This window comes from Aulonocara sp. 'chitande type north' Nkhata Bay, linkage group LG11 (genome assembly GCF_057382095.1).
Source record: "Aulonocara sp. 'chitande type north' Nkhata Bay isolate Kocher_YH1m ecotype deep benthic linkage group LG11, A_spYH_male_GT1.1, whole genome shotgun sequence".
Taxonomy (NCBI): domain Eukaryota; kingdom Metazoa; phylum Chordata; class Actinopteri; order Cichliformes; family Cichlidae; genus Aulonocara; species Aulonocara sp. 'chitande type north' Nkhata Bay.
In genome coordinates, this window is record NC_141354.1 from 14,973,411 (window position 1) to 14,998,914 (window position 25,504).

Below are 25,504 nucleotides of genomic sequence, written 5' to 3' on the forward strand. Positions count from 1 at the left end.
TTGGATTTAGAATCATTAATTAACTTAACATGCACATCTGTGGAGTGTGGGAGGAGACTAAAGCACCAGAGGAAACTCACATAGGCGCAGGGACAATAAGAAGACTGCTCTGAGGCAACAGACCTAAGCTCAGCTGTCTATTGGGAGAGCTCTTATAAATTTACTAGAATTTGTTTAGAAATGTTCTAGTTTTAGTATTAGAGGAGTTATATTTTTTCCCCCCAAACCTGTTTTACTACACAATTTCACATCTCGCTAGGAATCACCAGAAAGCCTGTTGATATCAAAATACGTCACTTATTACTGGCATCTCAGGATAGTGGTGCATGAGATAGCCCTCTTTTTCATAGTACTCTCAGAGTATTTTGAGTTTTTACATTAAATATCAGTATTTAGTGTCCCTGTGTCAGTATCATGCATTGTCACACAGAATTTCCTGATGCTTTGCTGTATTAATTTTTTTGTTTTTAACTCCCAGTTTTGCAATATTGTAGCTTCATTAGGGGATTAGTATGAATTGTTGATATGATCAGGGTTTTAGGCTCCTCCTACCAGAGTAATGAGCCAATGTCATGCAAATTCACCCCTCATCCCACTCCCAAAAAAGTAGACTTCTCTGTCTCTCTATCAGGAGAACTACAGACCGGGCTGATAACGAGTAGCTGTGCCCGTCACCACCCAGTTAAAACTGTATTGAACTTGAGCTGTGCACCTGTCAGTGCAACAACATGATTTTTCAACTTGTAATAGTTTTTCCAGAGGGAAAGTGTGTAATAGCTACGGGGGGCTTAACCATATCAAGCGTCAGCACCTCGAAAGTTACACAAGCAGATGACAACCGCTTGTTTCTACCAAAAAAATGGAACTGTTTCCAGAGCAGTGTGATATTATTTATGTCACATCTACACATCCATTTCATCCTTGTGATCCATCACAACTGAATACAGGCCCTAGATCATTATTCTTTGAGCTGCAGGGTGCACACAGCTGTCTGGATGTATGTGTGACACTCATTATAGAGCAGGATTTATCTTCGGTGTTATCGTTTAGTGTGTGTTTGGAGTCTCCACAGCAAAATGTGCATAATAAAAATCACGAAGAGCAAAAATGATTGCTTTAATACTGAAGTGTTTCCTGCTCACTCTTAATGTATTGAATTTTGAAAACAATAAGCACGATTAGCGTGCTAGCCAGGTGCAGCAGTTTCACATGGAGAACTATGGAGAATTGGTAACATGAGCATATGACTAATTTGCAGATTAGCATGCTTCATGCTAAACACCGCTGCACCTGTTTTTAACCTTTTCCAAGGAAAAAACACAAGACCGTGGACGTTTACAGCACAAATTTGGTGTCTGTTTCAGAGCTGTTAAACCTCGGGTTACTATTCATATTTACGTTGTTGTAATTCTTTTGCGTAATGAGTAATGCTAACACTTTAGTTTGTGTATATAAGCAGAGAAAACTCTAGTGATGCATGAAGTCTCATTGTTTTTGGGTGGTTTTTGTTTGGTTTTTCTCTTGATATCACTTTGGGTGTTGGTGAAATCAGAAGCCTTGTGTTGGTTGTTCTTGGTGGGGAACTGATGAGAAATGTGTCATATGTGCTCTGCTGGGACAATATTCTCAGCCACAAAGTGACTAGAGTTGTACAATCAACCTAAAGTATATTAACTACACGTTACAATCATAACAACATAAATTCTTTAACTGGAAGTTCCTATTTTCACATTTCCTAGGCGTAAATCACAGGCCTTTATCATGTGTCTTTATTTGCATTCTTTTACTAAATCAAACCACTTTTCTGTACACTAGAGGTTAGACATTATTCTCTATTTGAAAATAAGAAAATTGTTCAGTGTGTTTGTACTGTGATTAAAAAATAATGTGCCAAAGAACAGAGGAAGACATCCATGTGACTTTTAAACAGCATCTCACACAGAAAATCCTCAACTCACACTAATGAGCTCAAATCAACATGGCGAGCAGGGAGACAACTGTATTTGGTACCATAAATCAAACAATAGCAAGAAATTACATAAATGCTATAAACGACAAGATGGATAAAATATTATCAATTCAGAAAATGAAATCAATTTTCAGTAAATGCCACTGAAAGCAGGATAAAGAATCATCAACCTCCCTTTCTGCCTCCTTTTCTACTGCAGCACTAATGTTGCTCTTTTTTTCCCTTTTCACAGGTGGTGCTGAAGATTATCAAGCACTACCAAGAAGAGGGCCAGGGCAGTGAGGTGGTTCAGGGCGTCCTGCTGGGCCTGGTAGTCGACGACCGACTTGAGATCACCAACTGCTTCCCTTTCCCCCAGCACACAGAGGATGATGCTGACTTTGATGAAGGTAACTAAAAGCAGTGTGCCTGCTTTCTGTTTGTTCCATCGATCTTCTCCTGCAGCTGTAAAAACGCGCGCACACTTATCACATCACGACAGAGTGTGAAATAAATACCCGTTAAGCACCGAGCGCAAGTAAAACCGTAAAATGATGGTGTCTCCGGTGACTGCGGCCGCTCAATTTATGACAAGATGATATTAAGAAATCTTCAGCAACATGGGAGCTGTGGTATTTGCTTATTGTGAAAGTTTGAAACTCCACTGTAGATAAGAGCTGCTTTGTCATTTAAATTCTGGTGCGTGACATTATGAATTGCAAATTTGGATGATTAAGTTTTTAATTAACACAGTGTTCTTGAGTTGATATACCAGATGGCTGTGAAAACACTGACTTGAAACATTTCCGTGGAAAACGTATATTGTTTTTGGCAGGACAAAAGGTGTTGTTGTTTGTCATTAATTTATTTTGACATGACTGACGTGTGAGCCAAATGTTATATCAGATATTGCATCAAACTAATTTGTTTTTAAAATTTTACAAGGGTGAACAGAAAGTCTTTGAATTTTGGGGGGAACTACTTTGTAGATTTCTGTGGAAATCTCATTAAAATTGACCCTTATCGCGCCACGTATGTTAGCTTATCTAACAGCATGGAGGTGGGGTCGGGGGAAGAGATTGTGACCAGACACCTGGGGGTGCTCATCTCCCTCAGAGCTGAAGGGGTGACACAGGTCCTGTGTTGCTGGCTGATTTAGCTTTAACTCATCTGCAGCGTTGCCGCCGTTCTAGGACCGGCTTTGCCCGTGATGTGGAGTCAGTTGGTGCATGCCGTGTTTGGTTTTAGAAGAATTACCGCTTGCTGGGACGCCTTTGTTTGCATGCTAACAGGCTGTCATCAACTCAAGTAACGCTCTCGTCTTTTTCTCCCCGTCTCTCTTCTGTTGCCGCGCTTGCTGCCTTGTTCCGCCCCTTCACACGCACACGGTGACAGCCGCAGACTGAAGTGACAGCAGAGGGTACAAATTATGAGTGAATCTAACATGCCAATAAGTTCACAATGGAATCACTGTGTGCTGAAATGAAAAGAGGGCACTAAATTTGACTAAATAAAGTAAATTCAAGGTTGTTATTATAATTATAATTATTATTCATATTTATATTTTTTGTTTTTTGGCTTCTTGTAACTGATTTTCTGAGATGATGTCACAGTAAACTTGTATCAAGAACGAACTGAATGTCTGTTTTCTTGAAAGTTTGAGTAAGATATCCTCCGGCGTCATGTTAAGGTCAATGCTGACTTCTAACTAAGCTAACTAGGTGCTGGGTGTCCTACCCTGTCAGTGCCAAGGGTTGATGCGCAGTCCAAGGATGGAGTGCTCTAGCTTCTGGCGTTACAGGTGGGCGGTGCGAACGTGCACGGGTTTTGATTTGGTCTTTATCCGCACATGTTTTCCTTTCCCCTGCTGCTTTCTGTCAGCATTGTTATCAAAGAGTGTCATGCCCTCTGACTTCTGCCCTTCCCCTATCACACCTTATTGTTACTCTCTCCTTGTTAGCACAAAAAAACCCCACTGCATCAGACTGAGGGGTGGGAGGAATGTGAGGTGGTCCTGAGAACAGAGGAAAGGGAGAAATCCTGGTCTGTGAGGCTTCAGCTGCTAACGAGCAATAGTCAAAAATTCAGCGGCATATGCAAGCGCCAATGGTTGCTTAAGGTTGTTAGTGTCAGGAGCAGCTCACTCTCTCTCTCTCTCTGTGTGTCGGTGTGTGTGTGTGTCGGTGATGGCTTGTTGTGTTATAAACACTGGAAGCGCTGGATTTTCCATCTGTCATTCCCTTTAACTTAACAAGGGCTTCAGCGAGTAGCGTCTTGCCGTGAACTCTGGGAAATTTACAGAGCTACAATAGAACTCTGCTCAGTGGGGATTTTGATCCAGCTGTAAAAGGTGACAGGCTTCAGGTTTTCTGTCAGTATGGAACAAAATTCAAAAACGGAGATGGAAATGGGATTCATTCATGTTCTCCGTGCTTTCGACCTCTTAAACGGCAACAGCACATCATAAAGCAGACAATTCTGTAGCTACACAGCGCTCCCATCTCCGCTCTCCAAGCTGACAGAAAGTTTATGCTACGCACTTATGCTACTACACATTTAGAAATAAAATTGAAAAGCGGATTTAATGCCTGTACGTTTGATCATTTTGGTCTCACACTCAAGCTTGAAACGTCTACACACACGCGCGACCAGTCAGGCCACCCTTTTCTCTCTGTCTCGTCGCCCCTGTAGCAATTGTTAGTGTTTCATCTGTGCTGATGCTGGGGCGGGTGACCTCGACCAACTGTAGAAGCAGCAGAACAACAGAGTTTTGTTGAAGAATGAATCAGACATTGTAACTTACTCCTGGAGACATTTATGTGGTACTACTGTGTTATAACAGAGTATCTGAGTCATATCAGGTCACAAATGCGTATTGAATTAAAAAACGAATTCTGTCAATGTAACGTCTGCTGCTATTGTACAGACAAACAATAGGCAGCGCTACTCACTGATACCCAGGCCATCTGCCTGTATCAAAGATTTTTAACCACGCTGAATGTTTCTGCAAATAAAGTAACTTTGCTGCAGAGCAGTAGCTTGGATAATGACTCAGAGGTAGTTGCTCACACTTGAGTTGGTGATGCTTTGTGTATGAACCAATCGGATAGTGATCTTAATAAGCTGCATTCTTCACTGAGAAAGAGGCTTGGAAATTTTCTTATGATGTGGTTGTAGTTGCCCAGATTGAGCAGTTTTTTTTCCACATATAGCTCTGCAAGCTAATGTCAAGAACATTTCAGAGCTGCAGTGTATGTGTGAACACAGCTATGGAATAAAGGAAATTAACTGAATGGATTGGCCTCGTGCATCAGCCAGCTGTCACAGATGCACGATACAGCCATTTGAGTCTGTGTCAGACCGATATGCGATATGAGTATCACATTGCTCCATCGCTACTTTCAATCAGTGCTCCATTAATCTGTACCTTGCTCTTTTTTTCTTTTTCTGTAAGTGGACAGAAGCAACACACACTCATTCAGACGCACACTGTTATACTGTAGACTCATGTCCTCTAGAGGCACATGGGTAACGCTGTCCAAAATCTGAACATTTTTATCAATTTTTGATGACTTTTACAGTGTTTGCTTCAGACCTATACCTTTTATTTCAATGCAGCCTTATCTCTGACCATTATAATGAGACTCTGATACATATCAGTTAACCAATACTCTCTGAGATAAAGCTGGAGATTTGGGCCTTCACAGACTGAGCTGACAAGCGTGTACTCTCTTCACCTCAAATCAGCCACCCTCAATACATTTTGCTTCCAAGGTCTGCATATGTGGATAGATTGGTGTGTGTGCCTTGTGTTTTTGTGATCTGTGTGTGTGTCTGTGTACACCTAAATCATCTTACACTGACTCATTGCCTGCTGGAGGCCCCTCAGATTAGAATTACTCCTCGAATCTATCTCGAAATGAACAATGGGCAGGATTGGCAGCTACGTGACTCTTTTTTTTTTTTTTTTCCCCTCCCTTCCCGTGTGTCTGTGTGTGCGCGCATGTATATGCTATGCTATGCTTTCATCAACAGGTGCCAGTATAGAGCTGTAGTTACAGGACAGTCAGTGGCAGCAAATGTGACCAAAATGAGTGAGGAATGAGATAAAGAGTAATTGAGCACGCACAGCAGAATCGGCCTCAGATTAAAAAAAAAAAAAAGAGAGAGGAAAAAATGGGAAAAGAAAAAAGAAATGACCTTGACTGAACCCCAGCCCTCCTATCTTCCAGTGTCCTTGCACACACGCTTTCCTTGCATCATTGACAAAATGTATTGAGAGAAATGTGTGGAACTGCGGGCACTTATTCTCTTGGCATTTTGTGCAGTAGAGGCACTCAAATAGCATGTTAATGATGTGCATTGGCCCGACTCTTTTGTTGTGATATCAGCAATATTACAAAGCAGAGGTATTTTAGTACAGAGCGACTATCACAGGGTTTTCACTGGTGTATTGCAAATCCACCAGCTAACCGGACTCAACTCATCATCTGGGGGTTGACTTGATAGTGAGCGGGATCGAATCACGCACCGTAAAGGCAGTGAATCTGTGCATTTCTAGATATTTTAGACCAGGCAAACAAAACTGTTTATTCTACTTCAGTAAATTACTGAAACTGGCAGGTGGTATTTTCCCCTTAGTGCTGGCTAAAATTTCTCTTTGGGTACCAAATATTCCAAAAAACAGAAAAACACTTTGAATGTGTCATATTAGCATACTGTCCCGATTGAAAAACAGGTTGAAAGAGTTATTAGTAGTAGAAAAAGAGTAAAAGAACCAAGTAAATGTTATCATTTGATACTCTTGAGGGCTTGAAATGAAAGCAACTGGACTTCTTTTTGGTGAAAAATGTTTCATCTAGTAGCAAGCTTTTCTTCGGGAGAGCTAGCTCCTATGTTACATAAAAGCAGCAGCTCAGCAGGACGACACTGCTGTACATTTGCACTTAAAGGAGAAAGGACATTCTTTTGATGATGCTCATTTTCACATTTTGGACTGAGAAGACTTGACGCTTTGAAAGAGGAGTAAAGTAGGCCATCTACATTGACTTTGAACGACCATTGTACAAAAGACGTAGCGGCCCGCGATACCACCTACAGTGCGGCCTTGAGAGCTCCTCCCAGGCGATTTAGCCCCCACTCACACCTAGAGTCATGTGACCTGAAGAGCTCATTTGATGGCAATTTCCAAGGCAATTTCTCACAAGCATTTCAGACCATGGCCCCTGTGATGATAATCACCAGTGCCTTGTTTCACACCTTCGGTCATGTAATGACTCGCATAATTAAGATTGGTTTATACGACCTTCAGGACCACCTCCCAGGATTTAGAACTGAAGAAGCATCTTGGATGGGAGGTGAGGGTTGTCACAAACCAACAAGCCCTCAATACTACTATGACCTACATGATTGAGAGGCTACATTCATATAATCCGAAACCTTTAGTTGTTTAGCTAACAGTATTACACCTATGTTAACTAGTTAAGCCTTGATTATATCCTATTAGGCTGGAGACCTGACGACCAAGTACTAATTCCTGTTATACTCCTTTGAAGTCCGCCTGCAGCCTACTGCCTGAGGTGCATATGAGCATATGTAATGCTAATGCTCCACAGACAAGTCCGTATGGGGTGGAGGAAAAAAACAGGCAGGACCCGCACACTCACCATCTGATGACGAAATTTAAATTGCCCACACCCAATGGGACCACAGCGGACTCATAGATGCAAACCAGTGTAATCAAAGCTTTACAGTAGGCCAATTCATTGTTGGATCACAGTACACTGAAGATCTCCCACAGGTATTGCCTTCATTACTTACCCTTCATGCTGGAAGTGGTTAATAACCTCTCCTCTTAGTAGCAGCAATGTGTTTGCACAGAAGAAGTAATGAGAGGTGCACTTCATGCAGCTTCACTGTTCAGTCTGTGCCGCGCAATATGGCGGGTGGATAAAGCTCCGTTGACACTGTAACTTTCAGCTCTTTGTGTCAGTGTGCCATGTTTCTCATTATGGTTCTGTATAACCTCTGCACTCTCGCGTATTGTAGTTTTTATTGAGATCTCACTGCATTTGACAGTGTGTGTGTGGGGTTTTTTTTCTTCCATCTTTGCATATTTTGCCGTGAAGTTGTCTATTTGCATACAGGTTCACGAAGATTTTTCTATTTAAAAAAAAAAAAACTTTAAACAATCATTGAGCAAAAACTTTGGGCAGCTACTCCTTTTCGAAATCTTATTGAATAATCACAACTACATCACAACACCAGGAACTCATTTGCGTTTTGCTGGATTAAAACACTTCTTTTAATCATCTTCAATCAAAGTATGATTAGTGATGTATATATTTGTTTGAATATATGAATCTGTTTAGTCTGTTAAGTCTATAGATGTGCCAGCCAGTCCTGTTGGATATCTGAGACGATGAAGAGATGCTTTATTGGATTGCTATGGACAATAACAAAGCTGCTCTAAATCCCGTTCTTTGTTTATTGTTTTTTACTCGCCTATGCTCTGTTTTGTCCACCTCTGCTTGGTAGTCTTGTTGCCATTTTTTCCCTTAATAACAGTCGAGCTCTACACTGTAAGTATTTCCCTGCGTGTGATAGTGAAAATTACAGCACGGGAGTGTGAAAAATTATTTGGACACACTGGTGATTGACTTCTTCTGACCCTTGGATTGGCAAAATTTGCTAAACCACTTAGCTCACCAAAACAGTTATTTCTCCTCTATCCCATTAGATAAATATACGAGAGGGAGGGAGGGGGATTTGGAAGCAGTTTCTCTTAGCTTGCACACAGCACCAAATGTTGTTTTAACTGTTTAGAATGATGCTGCCAAATCGTAGAAGCTGGGTTGGTTTTGCGTTCTGATCTGGTCTGCTTCAGTATTTGGTTTGCTTCAGTATTTCAAAAAATGGTGAGAAATACCTCCTCACCTCCATGCAATTGATGTTATAAAAAGTTGGATCTATTGCACGAGTTTCAATCTTTTAATTAACCTTTTTTTTTCTTACTCGTTAAATAGTTTAAGCTGATCAGCTCAGTAGATTTGAACCCTTTGGTATTTTGATTAAGTAGCTTTTGTCAAATTTAATAGGCTATAGCTGTTAATTCCATGTGGCAGATACATGTTTAATTCTCATGGGGTAAATATTTATTGGATCAGGCTCAGGTACACAAAATGAAAAGATTTGGATCAGTATCGGGCCAAAAAAAATGGGTTTGGGGTGGGGGGAATCTCGACTGGGAGACCCCTCGTGAACACAAGCACTAAAACCTTCAGCAAACTGTTAATATTTGTTGGGAACTGTGGCTTAATGAATTTCACAGGATTACAAAGCATAATTGGGTAGTGGGGTTTTTTTTTTGGCTTGTAAGAAGGGACTGTATCAAACAAACCGTTGCTCAGTACCACTTTCGGTGTTTGATATTCAACCCATGCCGCTAGACTTCGGCAGCAGGAGGAGGTATCCTGAAGGTAGAACAAAATTAGTCACCTTCCTTCCACTCTCCACTACTTCTCCTTCTTTTCCCCTCCCTTTTTTTTCCAGACTCACCACAGGTAAGCACTACCTATAGCCTTTCTTCCCACAATTTTCTTCTTTCCTGCAATCATTGATTGTTTCCTTCCTTTTAGTATTTCATTCTTCATTCCTTCTTTTATCATCAACTTTCTTTTCCTTTCCCCCCCACTCTCCCTCCTGTTTGTCCCCACCTGCACCCAGTAGCTCCAAGTCTTCCTTCCATTCCCGCTACAACAATGGGAAGATTAGTAAATATGCTATTTTTTTTTTCTTCTTTTTTTTTTTTCTAAATGACATCAGAAACAGCAGTATGCGACATTACGTGATGGCAGAGCTTCAGTTCATCCTTTGTCATTTTTTTTTTTTTTTTTTTTTTTAATAAATAGGACAGGGGGAATGAATGAGAGAAAGAGGGGGAGCGAAAGAAAGAAAACCAAAGGGGAGAAGAGACGGTGAGAAGTAAATATGCTATTTTAAAAAGAGAGGATGAAAGCGCCCGACAAATGTCCTGTTGGGGTAATTATTTCCCAGAAATTCTTTCTGAACAAACTGTACTAAGCCAGCAATGGCTTTTGGTTTTCTCTTAGAAAAGCAACTGCATTGATGCCAGCGCCAAGAAAATTGAATAACTGGAGTAATTATTGTGTTCCTGATTTGCAGTACAGTGCCTGCCGTCATAGGCGCATTAACATCAGCAAATGCAGATATAACAGTGGAAGTTGATTGATGTTATGCAAGTTCATGATGATAGTTAATGGTCACCTCATTTGTGGTTATGCTGTGACATCATTGCAGCACTGCAGTCTTCTTCTGAACCATAGGTGTTGCCACTCGGAGAAAAATCTCTCTATCAGGGCTGATACTGGGTAAAAAAGTGATCAGTGTCTTGTTTTTTGGGGTAGTGTATTGTATGGTAATAGACACATATCACAATGCATTTATGTGTTGCTTGTATTTATCTGTGGAGTCTTTCCCCCATTGAATGCGTTCCCACAGCCTTCTGATTAGCTTGCTGCCCCAAGCTGCTAGCTCTCTGCCTGACACAGGTTGCATTGGCTGCAAGGCCTCTGGCCTCATGTCATGTTTCCCATTGGCCCTGAGGATGGGAGCTGTTGTCAGCCTTGTGAAACAAACAAGTTATAAGGGGGCTTGTTTTGCAGTTTGAGCTCCCTGATTCGGTAATTAGATGTGTTTTTGTGGCTAGCCCCCTTAGACAAAACATGATGGCCACTTCTCAGCCAAGGAGCATTTCACTTGTACATTTGACATGTCAGCTGATAACAGGTTGTTGCTACTTAAGTCTTAACAAGACACTTAATTAAAAGGCACATTGAAAGCTACCCTTGATGTATAAACAACCTGTAATCATTAATGAGGTTGATTTTTGCTGATTGGCACCCTCTTTTCAGTTTATTTGTTGTTTATGTCACTCCTGCTGCCTTTGTTTGAATTACTCAGCATACTAATTAGCCACATAGCTTTAGATTGTAGTGAATATGATTGGGCTGCAGGGTAAAGAAAAATGCCTCCTTACAAGGGAAATCTGGCTGCTTAGACTACAGATTTAAAACTCAATGGTCAATTGTAACTTTATTGGAAATTGATTTGGAGCATGTCCACACATAAAACAACACATACATACACAAAAAAGAGAGGAAAAAACAGCCCAAGTTTTATCAGTAGCATTAACAAAGTACACTGTGCATCTTGTGTTTCCTGAACTCAGTGACCATGTCTTTAGATTTCAAGGTGTTTATCTTTAAAAATGACTCACCACACCAAGAAACAAACATAACAGGCCCATGGGAATACTCTTCACCATGAAGGAGGCTTACAATGAGTGTATCATCCGCATATTTAATGAAATGCCTGTTAGCCTGTGTACTACGACAGTCATTAGTATTCAAAATGTGTAGTAAGGGAGAGGGACAACATCCTGTGGTGAACCAGTAGAAGAATTCAGCTGATTGGAAAAACAGCCATTTACTCTCACACACTGAAAACTGTTAGTTAAAAAGTCTAAAATCCAACCAAACTGGTTAAGAAGCTTATCAGCTAAAAGATGTGGCTGGATGGTATTAAAAGCTGAAGAAAAGTCAATAAACAGGAGCCGAGCATGGACTTTGGCCCCATCCAGTTGGCAATATAGGAAATTTAATAAAGTGACCCCAGCATTGTAAACGCTCCTACAAGGCCTGTATGCAAATTTCAGTGGATCAATAAGCTTTTCTACCTGCAGCAGAACCTCCATGCTGATGAGCTTTTCCAAGGATTTCATCACTAGAGATGTTAAAGCAACAGGCCTAAAATCATTCAGTGATATAGGTTTTGTAGTCTTTGCAATTGGAGCAATAATCGACTTTTTCCATACCTTTGGAAGCTTCTGTTGCTGGAATGATAAGAGAAAGATGTTGCATAATTGCTCAGCATAAATTATCCAAGAGAAAAGAGAAAGTCCTTCCAAAATGTCCCTGTTCTTCTTCTTCTTCATAGACATTTTAATAAGTGTTCTGGCTTCAGGCACAAATCCCCTTTGAGGTTGCATCGAGAGCGAAACGCTGCCAAATCAGAGACATGGAGCTACCTGCTGTGGCGACCCCTCGTGGCGAGGGAGTAGCCAAAAGTATTTTCTTCACTGGCACTTGTAAAGGTTTTTTTTCTAAAGAGTCTGTTGAAAATGCCAGTATTTGTTGTGACTTGCATATTAAATATCTAATGTTCCAAATAGGGCTGGGCGATATATCGAGTTTTTTAAAAATATCGATATATTTTTATACGAGATATAAGATGTGACAATATCTTTTATATCGATATAGTCTATGTTACTTTATAATTATAGTTGTGGAGCCACAAGTTTGCCTCTCTTTTGTCCGCTTTTGTCTTTACGCAAGGTTACTCGGCCTTGCCTCTCCTTCACTGAACACAACTCCCCCTCCTCCCCCATCGCTTCACCTGCAGGCGGAGACAAGATGGACACGGCAAATCTCCGTTAACGAGTTACTGCGCATCGCCCCGTGCGTTGGGCTGGACGGCGTCAACGTGTTAACGAGCTAACCACGCTAACGAGCTAACCACGCTAACGCCATGCACGGCCTGAAATCCTTTCATTTTCTCAAAAATCGACAGTGCGCCTTATGTATGAATTCTGGTTGTGCTTGATGGCCGCGAACCGATTTTATGTGGAACACAGCGCTCAGCAATCTGTCAAAAACTTTTTTTGTTCGACTTTGGTAAGCTACGGAGCTGCACCGGCTTGATGGATTGTCGGAGCATTACGGCTACCGAGGAGCCTCGCGGAGTGATACGTAAGGTGCTTCGACGTAATATTACCGTATTGTGTGTGTATAAGGACCATAAATGGCACCTGTTAAGAGACACGGTTATGAAGTGAATTTCAAACTCCAGGCTGTCAGTCACGAACTTGGAAAGAGAGCAGCTCTGAAATCTGTCTTTGTTATTATGCTCAGCGTCTTTTAGTTTACATTTTGACTGCGCAATTGTGAGCTCTTTGTTATGCACAAAAACAACATAGTTTTCTTTTATTTATGGAGCATTATTATTTAATAAATGCTCATAATTTATTTTTGAGTAGTTTTTTTCATGTATATCTATGCTGTATGTTAATAAAAGTGCCTGTGTGACATCTGGGACACAGCTTTGACTAAGAACTCTCTTTTTGTTCTTACCTTATGGCTTTAAAAAAATATCGAGATATATATCTTATATCGCCATCCAGCTAAAAAATATCGAGATATGAATTTTGGGTCATATCGCCCAGCCCTAGTTTCAAATGAGACAACACTTACAGTTGCAGTCAAAGTCGTCTGTTAAATACGGTGTGCGTGTTCTTGAAGAATCACAAGGGCACCAAAATGTGTTGGTGTAAATTCACTGCACACCTCTGTTACATCCCCGCTGGTGTTTGGAGTTACTTGCTTAATTAGACCTGTTGTCAGGACTGTGTGTGGGTTTGTGTAAATGCTGCTTGATCATCCTCTCCCAGACTCTCAGGTTATTTTTATTTTTTTGTATCTTTTAGGGTGTGGCAAGACTAATTGCATTTTAGGCATTTAAATTACCATCTGTGTCCAGGTGACCTCGTGTCGTAACCTCATGCATATGTGATTGACTTCTTAAACAAGGTATTTGAACGACCGCTGTATTATAAACACAATTTGGTTCATTACATTTGGATCACAGACTGCAAAGAGTTGTAAACTTCTTTAAACACAATATTTAATGTGGTAACTGTTTTTAAGCTTCTAACCTTTTACTGCAATCTTTATAAAACAACTCTCTGAAGTCAGAAATCTAATCTCCACAGAGATTAGAAAATCTAATCTCTGTGGAGATTAGATTTCTGTGTGTCACTGTTATCCTTGAAATCTTCTTTCCACCTCTTTCAGGAAGGCGCATTGTGTTCTTGATTTTCCTTTTTGTTGTAGACAATGTGTCTTACTGTGGATTGTCTGTGAAGGTTCTCTTACTGTGGATTGGTTACCACCAAGGTCTTTAGAAATGTTTTTGAAGCAGTGTCTGGCTTTGTACCTCTAGAAAACCTCTTCCTATGTTCTTTGAGAGTTGTTGTGATCTGGGAATTGTTTACACAATAGGATAGGAACATAGTTTTTCAGCAACCAGAGTGTATGTAATTTCATTATAATGAGGAACACCTCTACAACCCACACTTCCAATTTCATTTCTGCAGTAGGAACCCTGACTGCAGTTTTGGAGGCATTGTTAGCATTTTGTGAGTAATCCTGGTGATTCCAATGTTTTTGTTGCAACTGTAACAACGTCTTCTGCTCTGCTTTGACTGACGGGCAGGGAAGCTGCAGAGTGTGACTCACATTTTGTTGGCTCTTCTCCATCCATCATTGTCCGTCCAATGGTCCCTGGCACATCGGCAGCGTGACTATTCTCCTTCACTTGAAATGTTAGATAATTAGACTCTCCTTGCCTTTTCTCTACCCTCCATTCCCTTCATTTTCTTATAACCCCCTTTGGTCTGCCGCAGATGTGTCTTTGTAATATTAAAGAAACCAGATTTGAAATGGACCCAAAGCCAGACTGAACTGTTCTCTGCTGACTCCTGCCGAAACATTCGGTATCAGCTGCATGGATAGTTCACAGCTGCTCGCTGGTTTTTCATAGGCAAATTTTCTTTTAAGCAATGGTTCATCTTCATCATGAGGGTTGATTTAATAAACACCTTGGAGGGAAGCTTCTCTGATTGAAATTTTGTCTTAAGGGGAATTGTAAAGACACCATGAAATCAAATTAAAGTGAATACTGTGTGCTGTTTATACACCAATGATGGGGGAAAATCATTTTGTGGGTACTTTTATTTATTTATTCATTTATTTATTTATAATAGTTTGCTGTTTGCGTATAAAATGCCAAGGAAATGTTAATGAATCATCTTCCCCTGGAGGCGTATACTGATGATGTGGTAGGTGGTGCCTGCTCAGCCCTTGGGAGCAGACCAGTAAGAGCGGACGGGGCTTTTTAGAAGGAGAGCATCCTCTCTGGCTCCTCACATTTATAGGAAACACAGTGATGAGTAAGTGCTGAAGCACATACCACTATGCTAGCAATTTTATGGGAACTCAAAATCTAGCAAAATGCAAAAAAAGAAAACACCTAATTGGGACATGTTAGATCAGCTTTCTCCTCCTGCAGGGTTTGTAAGTTTTCTAAACGTTGTCATTCGTGGCAGACACGATGATGTGGGTTAATTGAAGTCACAAGGATTAAAAATGCCTTTGTCGTGATTTCTGCTCTTTGCTTGTGTATCTACATATATATAATATTCAGCCTGTGTGTATTGGGTAAAAAATGGTCCACACCTATTCTGATAAGGTCTACCTTGGAGTTAGCCCTTCAATAGATCAGTCTACCTGCCCCAAATGGGAAATTGATTTCCTCCGTTTTTCCTTACTCTCCCTCAGTGAGGCTAATTAGAAATCACTTGGCAGCCCACCTTTAAAGGAAATACATAAACATAAAAGCTAATATGTGGACTGTTATGTATTAGGAGTTTTCAAGGGCACATTGGCCTTTTCTCTAATAAAAAAGAAAATCACTCATTCCCTTTCCCATTGTCTCCATACTAATATTTCCTCTTTCCTCATCTTGATCCCCTCTACCTGAGTTTTGTGTCTCTCTCACTGTAGTGTAGATCTAAGACTGGCTGTTAGCAGCGAGCCTGGTCTGTATCTGTGTTTGAATGCTCACCTGGCGTTATAAATCAAGAATGCGAGTCCCCCGGGTGCCGTCACCATTGCCATCAGTTCCACTGTTTTATTCATCTGCTCCTTTGTCTCTTCACGATTCTGCCCCGCATTAAATTTTGTGCATCTGTGTGTGTGGAGGGGGGTCAGAATGCATTACTGCAGACTGCAGGATAATCCAGGTGTGCTGTAGGGACTAGTGGGAGGGTGAAAGGTAAGCAGGAGAGAGGGATGTGACAAGGATTTGAGAAATGAGGTGGGGATGCTGAACATGACACGGGAAGGACATTTGCTTTTTGGTTTAAAGCATTAAAGGCAGTAATTTTTAAAGATACTGATTTTGTAAGCGCAGCATCGTAGCGGCAAAATCACCACACACACAAGATAAAGACAACAGCTGCGCTGGCATTTCGGCTATATTTGTGTGTAAAATTATCATTTGACAAGAATGTTAGAAGCAACAGAAGGTCTCTCTTATTTTTTCCCTGTCACACAGTGCACAGCCGCTGTGAGGGTGACAAATCACAAGGAAAACACGGTGCATGTGCTAACGATTCATTCCGCTCCGCTTCTCTGACCACAGGATTTACAACAAACAAACAAACAAACCAACAAACAAACCAACAAACAAAACAACAACAACAAAAAAGAAACGTAGAGGAATATTAAAAAGTCACTCAATCTAAGTTTAAAAGTTGAGGTAAACTAAGTATCTGCAGTGACTGACAACACAAAGACGTAGTTGACATTTCCACATTGAGACAGCATTTTTCCCCCAGAGTCACCGTTCGTTTTATAAGCAGAAGCCAATGAAGACTCTTACTTCCAGAAACCTGAATATCCAAAATTTCTCATCTTCCTTTGCAGCTCTGCTGGGCTGTTTTAGTCACAGATGGGCAAGCGTTTACTCATGCGAGTCTGATAGTTGTGAATTTTTTATTATTAGTTGTTTAAAAAAAAAAAACACAGGTGAAGCCACTTGGGATTTAGTTTGAAACAAATGATGTGGGTGGTGCAGAAATTAATTCTCTCTGCACAGATACTTAGTTCATGTAGTCACAGGTGTAGCTACTCCAGCTTCTCTTACACAGGACTGAGTGCACTTTCAAAACCTGTTTGCAGCCATTAGCAACGCGAGGGGTACCTCGTATTGTTTATGTGAAGCTTAAAGTATAATATCAAAAAATAGGTATTTAAAATATTTTTACATTTAATGTGTTCGCTCGAGTGCAAATATATGTATTAATGATTTGATGAATCTTGATTGCATTTAAGGCATTTCTTATTTGTCATGAGAATTATTCATTTAAAGGAAGAAGCATGTGCATGACTGAAAAATGGGTATGTGGAAGCCTGTGTTGAATTGTGTATCCCCTTCATTGCTTGGACCTCACAAACACTCAAATGTGAAATGTGTACAAGTTGAATGTGGTTTTCTGCAAACTGAATGTTTATGTTGGTATGTTATGTTTGGTCAGCTGTTAGCAAGTATTGTAGCTTGTTAAGGTAGTTGCTCAGCATTCTATGGGAAGCACCCATCAGCTCTATTGCTAGGCTTCATCATTCAAAGGAAACAACATGTAACATTACCCATTCTAATACTCTCGTGGGCTTTTGTGACCTCACAGATGATATCTTACTCCCCTTTGCCTTCATAATGTCACCAAATCGGCCACCACAGTTAATAAATAAACCTCCACTAGCTATGACATTTACCTTTGTTGATGCTAACACCTGTATGACTGTGAGCACCCAATTTCCTTCCTTTTTGTCACATTTGAGAAGATAAACAAGTATGCGAATACACATGATTTCCCCTTCCCCATTCCCACTGTAAAAACAAAGGCCTGACAAGCAGCGTTGTCAAATGTGCATACGGTGAGCTCGTCAGTGTGTTATGCACACAAAGCAGCTGCTTCAGTATGCTCGCACTCCCTTTTGTGCATCACTGCATCACTGAGGGTGGTTTGTGTGCCTGATTGTGGCACAGTGTGCGTGTTTGTATGTACATGCGCGTGTAACGGAGGCAGCTCTCCGCAGGGCTTGCTTAACTAAGATTAATTGCACCTAATCCACTGTGCCAGGTGGAACATAGACCGTGGTGGGTGCACTCACACAAACACGCAGAGACACTCACAAATAGGCACACACATCCCATTATAGCCTTGCTGCTGAAAATTAGCCCCGCACCTCTCCTGACACTCCGGACCAGACCACAACTCGATACCACCATTTACTTCCCGACAAGTTGCACATTTATCACTGCTCCCGTCTCCCGACAGATGAATGCACGGACGGACAGAATGCCACGACGGAGCTATCTGCTCTCTCACATCCGCACCAGCTGACCTTGACAATGCATAGAAAGAATGCGTTTGTCATCTTTCCTCTGTAGAGAAGAGGACGAGGACTTAATGTCTTCGAAAGTCGTTGTTAATGTATAGCTGTAGGAACAAGTGCACTGTGGAGTTTTACTGAAATAATGGGAAAGAGAGTGTTCCAAGGTCAGCGATATATTTACTGTACTGTATAGCAGGGCGAAGTTGATGATTGGCTACAGAAATTAATGGTGACAATGATTAATTTATTGTTAATAAAGTCATCTGTAGAGTGAATTGCTTGTAAATGAAAGCCTGCACATTACCATGCTGTTGGGAAATGCTGATTGGCCTGTCAGGTTACACCTGTCCTGGTTGGCAGTGTCATTAAAATGTGTTCACGGTCAGTGTGCTGGAAATGGTTGATTTTAAATTTTTGCTTTTTTCAGGTGAACTTTGAGTAAAATTAGGTTATTACTTCATTTATTACTTTAGGTTCATTCATGATTTAATTTCTCAGGTGCGCGCACACACACCCAGGAGATGCATCAAACTGTCTTTTTCCAGTTGTGATTGAATACCACTACAGAGGATTTTTTGACACCAGACTTAAATTAATAGGTTAATTCCTGGTTTCTTTTTTAGAGGAAGGAACACCGTTAGGGAATTGGTATTCATTAGTAAAATAATACATGGCAACAGGTTACTTTGTACTCTTGTAATTTACAGTCACACTAGTTTCCTCTATTCCCTTACAAAATAAAGCTGTTTACGAAGCAGGTGTGGAATGACTCCAAACTACATGGACTTTGCTTTTAGCTTCCTCCTTGGCTATGTTAGCTCTTATCACTCCAAAATCATGTGGCATTCCACAAGGATCTGGGTTCAGTCTCATGTTATTTTTGTGGTATATTATTATCTCATTATGTCATATTATTAGTAGTAGTTTGAAAACCTTTTTTTAATCATCTGTATGCTGACAACATTGAACTGTACCTCTCCTTTATATCTCAGCACATATAAATTAACCATTTTATTTTGTCTCACTGCAACTGGTGGCTGGATGGCAAATAACTTTATCATTCTCCAAACATCTAAGGTCTTTCCCATCCTTTCTGTCTCAAAAAGTGAACTGGAGACACTTGCTCATCCCTTCGTCTCCTCCGACTTGATCTTTTGTAATGCACTAAAACTCATGTATTCAGAACGTTTGTATGTTCTGTGTTGTTTTACCTGGTTTACTTTTACCTTGTATTTGCTCTTAAAAAAATTAATTTAAATTAAATACCCCTGTAACACTTTGTGACTGGTTTCTTGTCTTGAAGTGTGTTATATAATTAAGTTTTAGCTAGTTGCTTTTCCACCAGCAACCAGGTCACTAACATAGAACTGAATTCAGTGGATTGCCACATAGCTCTGCTTGTTGTTATCAATCACCGACCAAGCTTTCTGAGTCCAGATTGGACCAATATCCAGGTAAAATATTAAACTGGTGCATCCCTAACAGACACGCGCAGATTGACTTTTTTTTTTTTTTTTTTGATGAAAGACGGGCAGTCACCTTCTTTCTCTTCCCTCTGCCTATCACACTTTCTCCTTTCCTACCCTTGGTCTCCTCCCTTCACTTTTCCCCTCTGCACCTCTCGGTTACTGTCATCATGTATGTCATAATGATGGGGAGCAGTGGCCTTCATTTATCTTGTGCCTGTGTTGTGCTGCAGATAATGTATCTACGCCTCTGCTTCCTGGCCTTTTTTCCACACCCTCTCAGGCCTGTCAGATGAAGTAGACTACTCTTTCATCCACACCACCCCTGATTTTTCAACCCATTATTTATCTCTTCACACTTGTTTTTTCTCACCATTTATCCAAAATGGGGTTTTTGTTGTTGTTTTTTTAAAATAATTATTTGCTAATCTTGTCATTTTTAGATTTCATGTTCTTTTTGCTAAATATGCATTATTTAGATGTGACAACATATGTAGGTTGGGGAACTCACTCACAGAAAGGAAAGAGAAAAGGAAAGTTTAGTATACTTGGTTAGGTTACACACTGACCACACTGATTGGCAGTGGTTGTGAAGGACCATCATACCTGCTTAAGGACATCTGCTATATCAACCCTGGCTAAAGGCATCTCCTGTACCTGCGTGTGTCTGTGTAGTGTGCATGTGCGTGCACACATCTGGGTGTACTTGTGTTTGGATATCGCTGCCTGGAAGTGTAGATTGTTTGCCTGAGACAGACAGAAGTGGAGATTGATTTATTCCATTTGTTTTCAATCTAAGGCTGATGTAGGTAGCACATGTGTTTGCTTAGGGCAGCGCTTGTTAGCTCGAAGCCTAATTGGCATATTGTGTTGTGCCAGTGGGGAGAAAAGGAGTGTGGCCCTAATGAATTAGACTTTAGACAAAACCTAGCTATTGTCTTTAGTGGCTGTTAATTAAGCAAACTATATTTGCAGGAACTTGTGCATTTGCATTTGTCATGTTAAAGGTCCCATGCTGTTAAATTTGACTGGGCTTTACAGAATCAGAGGTGTGAAAAGTATTAACTGATTACATTCCTCCATCCTTATATTGCTTCCATTTTTGCATGCCAGGAATAATTTTTTAGCCAGTACTCCAGCAGAATTGAAATCAGCCAATAGTTGTTGAACTATAACAAATCACGAACTGACAACTAAATGGGGTTTCTGTCATTGTAGAGATGTGAACTGGGGCAAATTAATGTTATGTGGCCTATGAAGGAAGAATTGACAGTTTTGTAGAGAAACCCTGAGTTGGTTGAAGAAAGGTTGTCTAAGTTGGGGGTCTTCTGGAAGAAGAAAACTCAAACTTTCCACTCAGAGTTCTCACTAAATCTGCCTTTTAGCACATGACCCCACTGTTAAACTATACGTATTACTGTGTGACTGTTAGGGCCGCCACGATTACTCGACTAGTCACGATTACGTCGACTATCAAAATCGTCAACGACTGATTTAATAGTCGACGCATCGTTTGAAGCTTTGTAAGATCACAAAAGACGCAGGAATAAGTAGCAGGATTTAAGAGTGTAATAACGGACTGAAACAGAAGATGCCAGCTGCCGTTAAACCCCGAAGAAGAAGAAGATGCGTCCCAGAATTCATAGCGCAGCCCAGCTCAGTTTCCAACAATGGTGGCAGCTAGTTTGTTTTAATATTACTCTTATTATTCTTTCTGGGTCACAAAATTAAACGTTTAACATATTTTCAGGCGAGAATGTAGCTGTGTAAACCTCAAATATCTGCTCAGTTTATCAAGACACCACATATTTTCAAAAGCGCTCCGACGTTTTCGGAGACGTCTGTTACCCACTAGCTCGATAGCTAGCCGGGGGCAAGGCTCACTAGAGCCTGTGAGAACACCGGACTCCCGGCAAATCGTTTTCAAACCCACCGCCATCTTTCGCTACTCAGGTTAAATATATATGTCACTTAGATAACTTAAAAATGTTATTGTTTGGCTTTTTTTAGTATTTTATTTGTTCCTGAGTAAATCGGTTTGGCTGAAATTAAAGTTATAGTTTTTACACCGCTGTATAAACGTCAAGCAGACAACTGATTATCAGAAGTGTAAGATGCTCGAGAATATACTCCGGTGTCCTGTTATATTTTAGATAGCAAGGAGTTTATTAAACTTCACCGAAACAATCTGCAAATTTCATTTAAATTTAATAAACTATCTTGTCTTTATTTTTAGTTAGCACATACTTTAAACACTTAAAGCTGTAAGCTAATGATAGTTACATAAGAGCAGATGCATGCTTGTGCAGTAAGCTGTAGGTTTTACGTCCAATGGATGCATGCTCTGATTAGTCGACTAATCGCAAAAATAATCGGTGACTAGTCGACTATCAAAATAATCGTTTGTGGCAACCCTAGTGACTGTTGTTGTTTGGTTAATCTGGTAGTAAAGGGTCAGCTGTAAAGCTATAAGCACAGGTGGGTAGAATCAGTGATGAAGGAACAAGCGTGATGAAGGTTGGTATTGTGAGCTTAAAGTGCTAAAGAAACCCTGCGAACCTGGGAGATCATGAATAACTCATAAAAAAGGGCTACAGCCATTAAATTTGAGTTCCACATGGGCTTTGTGGGCTGGGAATGAATGGATAGCATTATGGATTTTGTCTCAGTTGCATCTCATGGGTACAGCATATAGACATGCACTGCATTTGATGATGGCTAATCTTATTTGTCCTTGAGAGTAACAGCATGTCCATCATTTCCTTGTTTTATTGTGGAGACATTATTTTCACTTTCTGCGCTGGTCATTTTTCATTGTTTTCCCAAATCTGGACAGGGTATGAGTGAAGAGTTTTTGGACTCTGCAGATAACCTGGAATTTTTAACAGATTTGGAGAAGGAGAGAAGTACAAACATTACTGAGTCTGTTTAGGGAATCTGAGGGAGTAGCAAGGTTAGATGAAGGGTTTGGCAAACGGGGCAGCAGCATTGCAACAACAAAGAAGAGAAGGAAGTCGGCCTCAAAGCCTAAAAACATTCAGATTATCTTTGTCCTCTGAAGTAGACGTAGTAGTGGATGCAGCGTTGTTTAGTTGCATATGGGGTTAAGTCAAACCTGGAGTATTTATAGAATGCTTAGTGCTTGTCAGAGAGGCTTTTAAAGAGAACTGCAAAATAAATGTGTAAACACAGAGATGGTAAGAACCACTCTGTTTTTACCTTCCAAAACAGCTTGGCATCCTTGTCGCAAAGTAAATGACTGTCAGAATGGAGTGCAGAGTAAAAGTGGGTTGTCAGCTGTGTTGAATGAATGGGTCAAGAGTGTGGACTTGTTCAATTAGGGTTTGTGCTCCGGGGCCCTGAGGGTGAGGTGGGGGGGAGAAGAACAACAGCCTTCTTCACTCAGCAGTACGCTGGTAGAATATGATGTCTTTAAATTGTAAGCTAAACATTTGTTTTGTTTTCCTCGTGGCTCTAAAGTATTTATGAAATGCCAAAATGAGTGTGGTTTGCTGTCACTGTGGAGAACATATGTGGAAATAGGGGTTTTCAGTCTGTTCAGTACAATCAAAAGTGTTACACTTCATGCACGAACTGAATCTTTTTTTGTATGTGTGTGTTTTTCAAGTTTCAGCTTGAGGTGTTAATACAAATTAGAAATGCATTATATATGCATAGCTTGATATTTCTTAATATTGAAGATATTTCTTAACATATTCTTTCTTTCTCTTTAACTTTCCTTGATAAATGCACCATCTGAAAGTCATAATTTTAATTTCATTGCGGCTTCCAAATGGATTTTTCCCCCTATAACGAAAATGTATTTTTGATGGAGGTCTGATTGGCCCATTTATCCTTATTTTAAACTATTAAAATGTTCTATTCGCCAAATTCGGTAAGTAGTGGGAGGAAACTGAGGGTAAAGAAATGTCGCTCTCCCAAGCTTCAAACACTTGGCACCATTGTCTGCTACTCACCTGCTTAACTTGACGCTGGTGGATGTAAACTTTGGCGTGTGTGTGTGTGTGTGTGTGTGTGTGTGTGTGTGTGTGTGTGTGTGTGTGTGTGTTAAACCGCAACAGACTTTCCAGGCAAGGCCCCGTCAGCCTGTCAAGGTGGTGATTAGAATGTGTTGTGACACACAGATACGTGCAGCCTCACATTCAGAGACCCACACACGCTCACACACACCTTGCTGCCCGCACAGAGATGTTGTGGCCTGCAGCAGCATGCAAGGTCCAACGTCTCTCACCTTCCTTTTCCACACACACACACACACACACACACACACACACACACACACACACACACACACACACACTCTCTCTCTCCTTTCCAGATGTCACACTTTTACTCTCTGCATCACATCCTATTTCCTTCTCAATTTTCTGTTGAACTCACAGTTCCTCACATACTCCTTTAAACACACTTTCACTTTGTCTCTTGTCTAAATACACACACACACAATCAAGCAGCACTAAGGGAATGGACAGACTCATTCCCCGTCTGGCCTCAGAACCAGATTGATTGATAGGAGAGGCGGCAGGGCAGCAGAAATGAGTGAGGAATAGCAAATGGTGGGGCACGCTCCCACCTCCACGCCTTGATGATATTGTTAAATTGGCTGTTCTTGGGCTAATGCTGCTGTTATGTCCACAGAATATTACTGGCTTCCCTAGTAAAGCAACAGGGGGGGAGAAAGAAGTCCTCTTTCTGTCTCTCTTTCAAAAAGTCCATATTAACTGGAGTAGCTCTCCAGCTATTCTGGTGAAGTAGAATTTGTGTTGTTCCTTAGCACGACTAAATGTAGTCTCACCCTTGGTGGATGAAGAAAGGGAAAGGAGGGAAAAGAAAGAGCACGATCATCTATTATGTGTGTGCACCCTCAAGATAATTAATCCACATGATACTTGTGAGCCTGTAGATGATGCACGCTGCCTCTTTCATTTTGTCTATGAACTGTTGTGCTGTAAGTACTATATTGAAGGTAAAAGTAAAGTAGGCACAGTCATAGTTGAAAGAACAGAACATTATTCACGTCAGATTACTCTAGCCTTTTTTTCCTCCCTGTTTTGACATTCAGGAAGTACAAAAGCTTCTCTTTGTCGTGTATGAACCTCGAGTCCCATGATGTGTTTGTAGCTTTGACTTCTTATCTCTTTATGACTCATTTTTAGGTATAAAACAATATGTCAGTCAGTGCGTAGATCAAAAATAGGCACCGGATAATCAATTGGCCACTCAGAGTAAAAATGTTCTTTCATTATTTATTTATTTTTTTTGGGGGGGGGGGGGCGTGTCAGTGTTTTCCAAGCATGTACCAATCTGTCTTGCTTGTTGACTGATATTGACTATTGGCAAATGAGATGGCATTTACAGGTGTCAGCGAAGGATATTTATCTGTGCTGTCACGTCAGTTTTGCCCTTGGTAAAGGTTCAGAGAAAGTGTGATGAAGAATACTTGTGTCATAATAGAGAACAATACAAAAATAGGGAAGATAAACAGGTATCAGCTGATATAGATAAGTAAGCTAAATAAATATATATAGATGTAGAGAGAGATTTGTTTATCGGTGTCAGTTGATACAAAAGAACACAGAATTTCACTTTAAGTGCATACAGTTTTTTATCTCATCAATAAGTGTCAGTTTGTTACTGGTGATTATATAACTATAAAAATAATTGTTTTTAGCACCTATGTTATCAGGCAGATTGAAAGATCTCCAGAGGTTTATGACTTCCAATCAGTGTTGAGTCGACACAGCTAAGATGCCACGCAGTTTGTTTTGCTGTTTGTTGTTCTTTTTTTTTTTTCCTCCACAGCTGTAATTTATGGTTTATGAACAAAGAAGGTAGTGGTCCTGTGCCATTTACAAGACTCTTGTATCTTCTATTAGATTTTTGTAGTGGATGCCTCTGCAGGCCTGCCACTGGCTGGTTGTCTCACTCGCCCCCGAATCTCACTTTAGCTCTCAGGCTAAGAGACAGTTGAT

The 25,504-nt window shown here is 40.6% G+C and overlaps 1 protein-coding gene across 1 annotated transcript in view; it reads left to right on the forward strand.

Annotated features, from left to right (window-relative positions):
- LOC147318683 (eukaryotic translation initiation factor 3 subunit H) overlaps positions 1 to 25,504 on the forward strand; it is a 60,532-nt gene that overhangs the window by 6,125 nt on the left and 28,903 nt on the right. Inside the window, exon 2 of the mRNA XM_086310754.1 lies at positions 2,202 to 2,358. Within this exon, the coding sequence (XP_086166880.1) occupies positions 2,202 to 2,358 (157 nt within the window). The remainder of the gene's footprint in view (positions 1 to 2,201; positions 2,359 to 25,504) is intronic.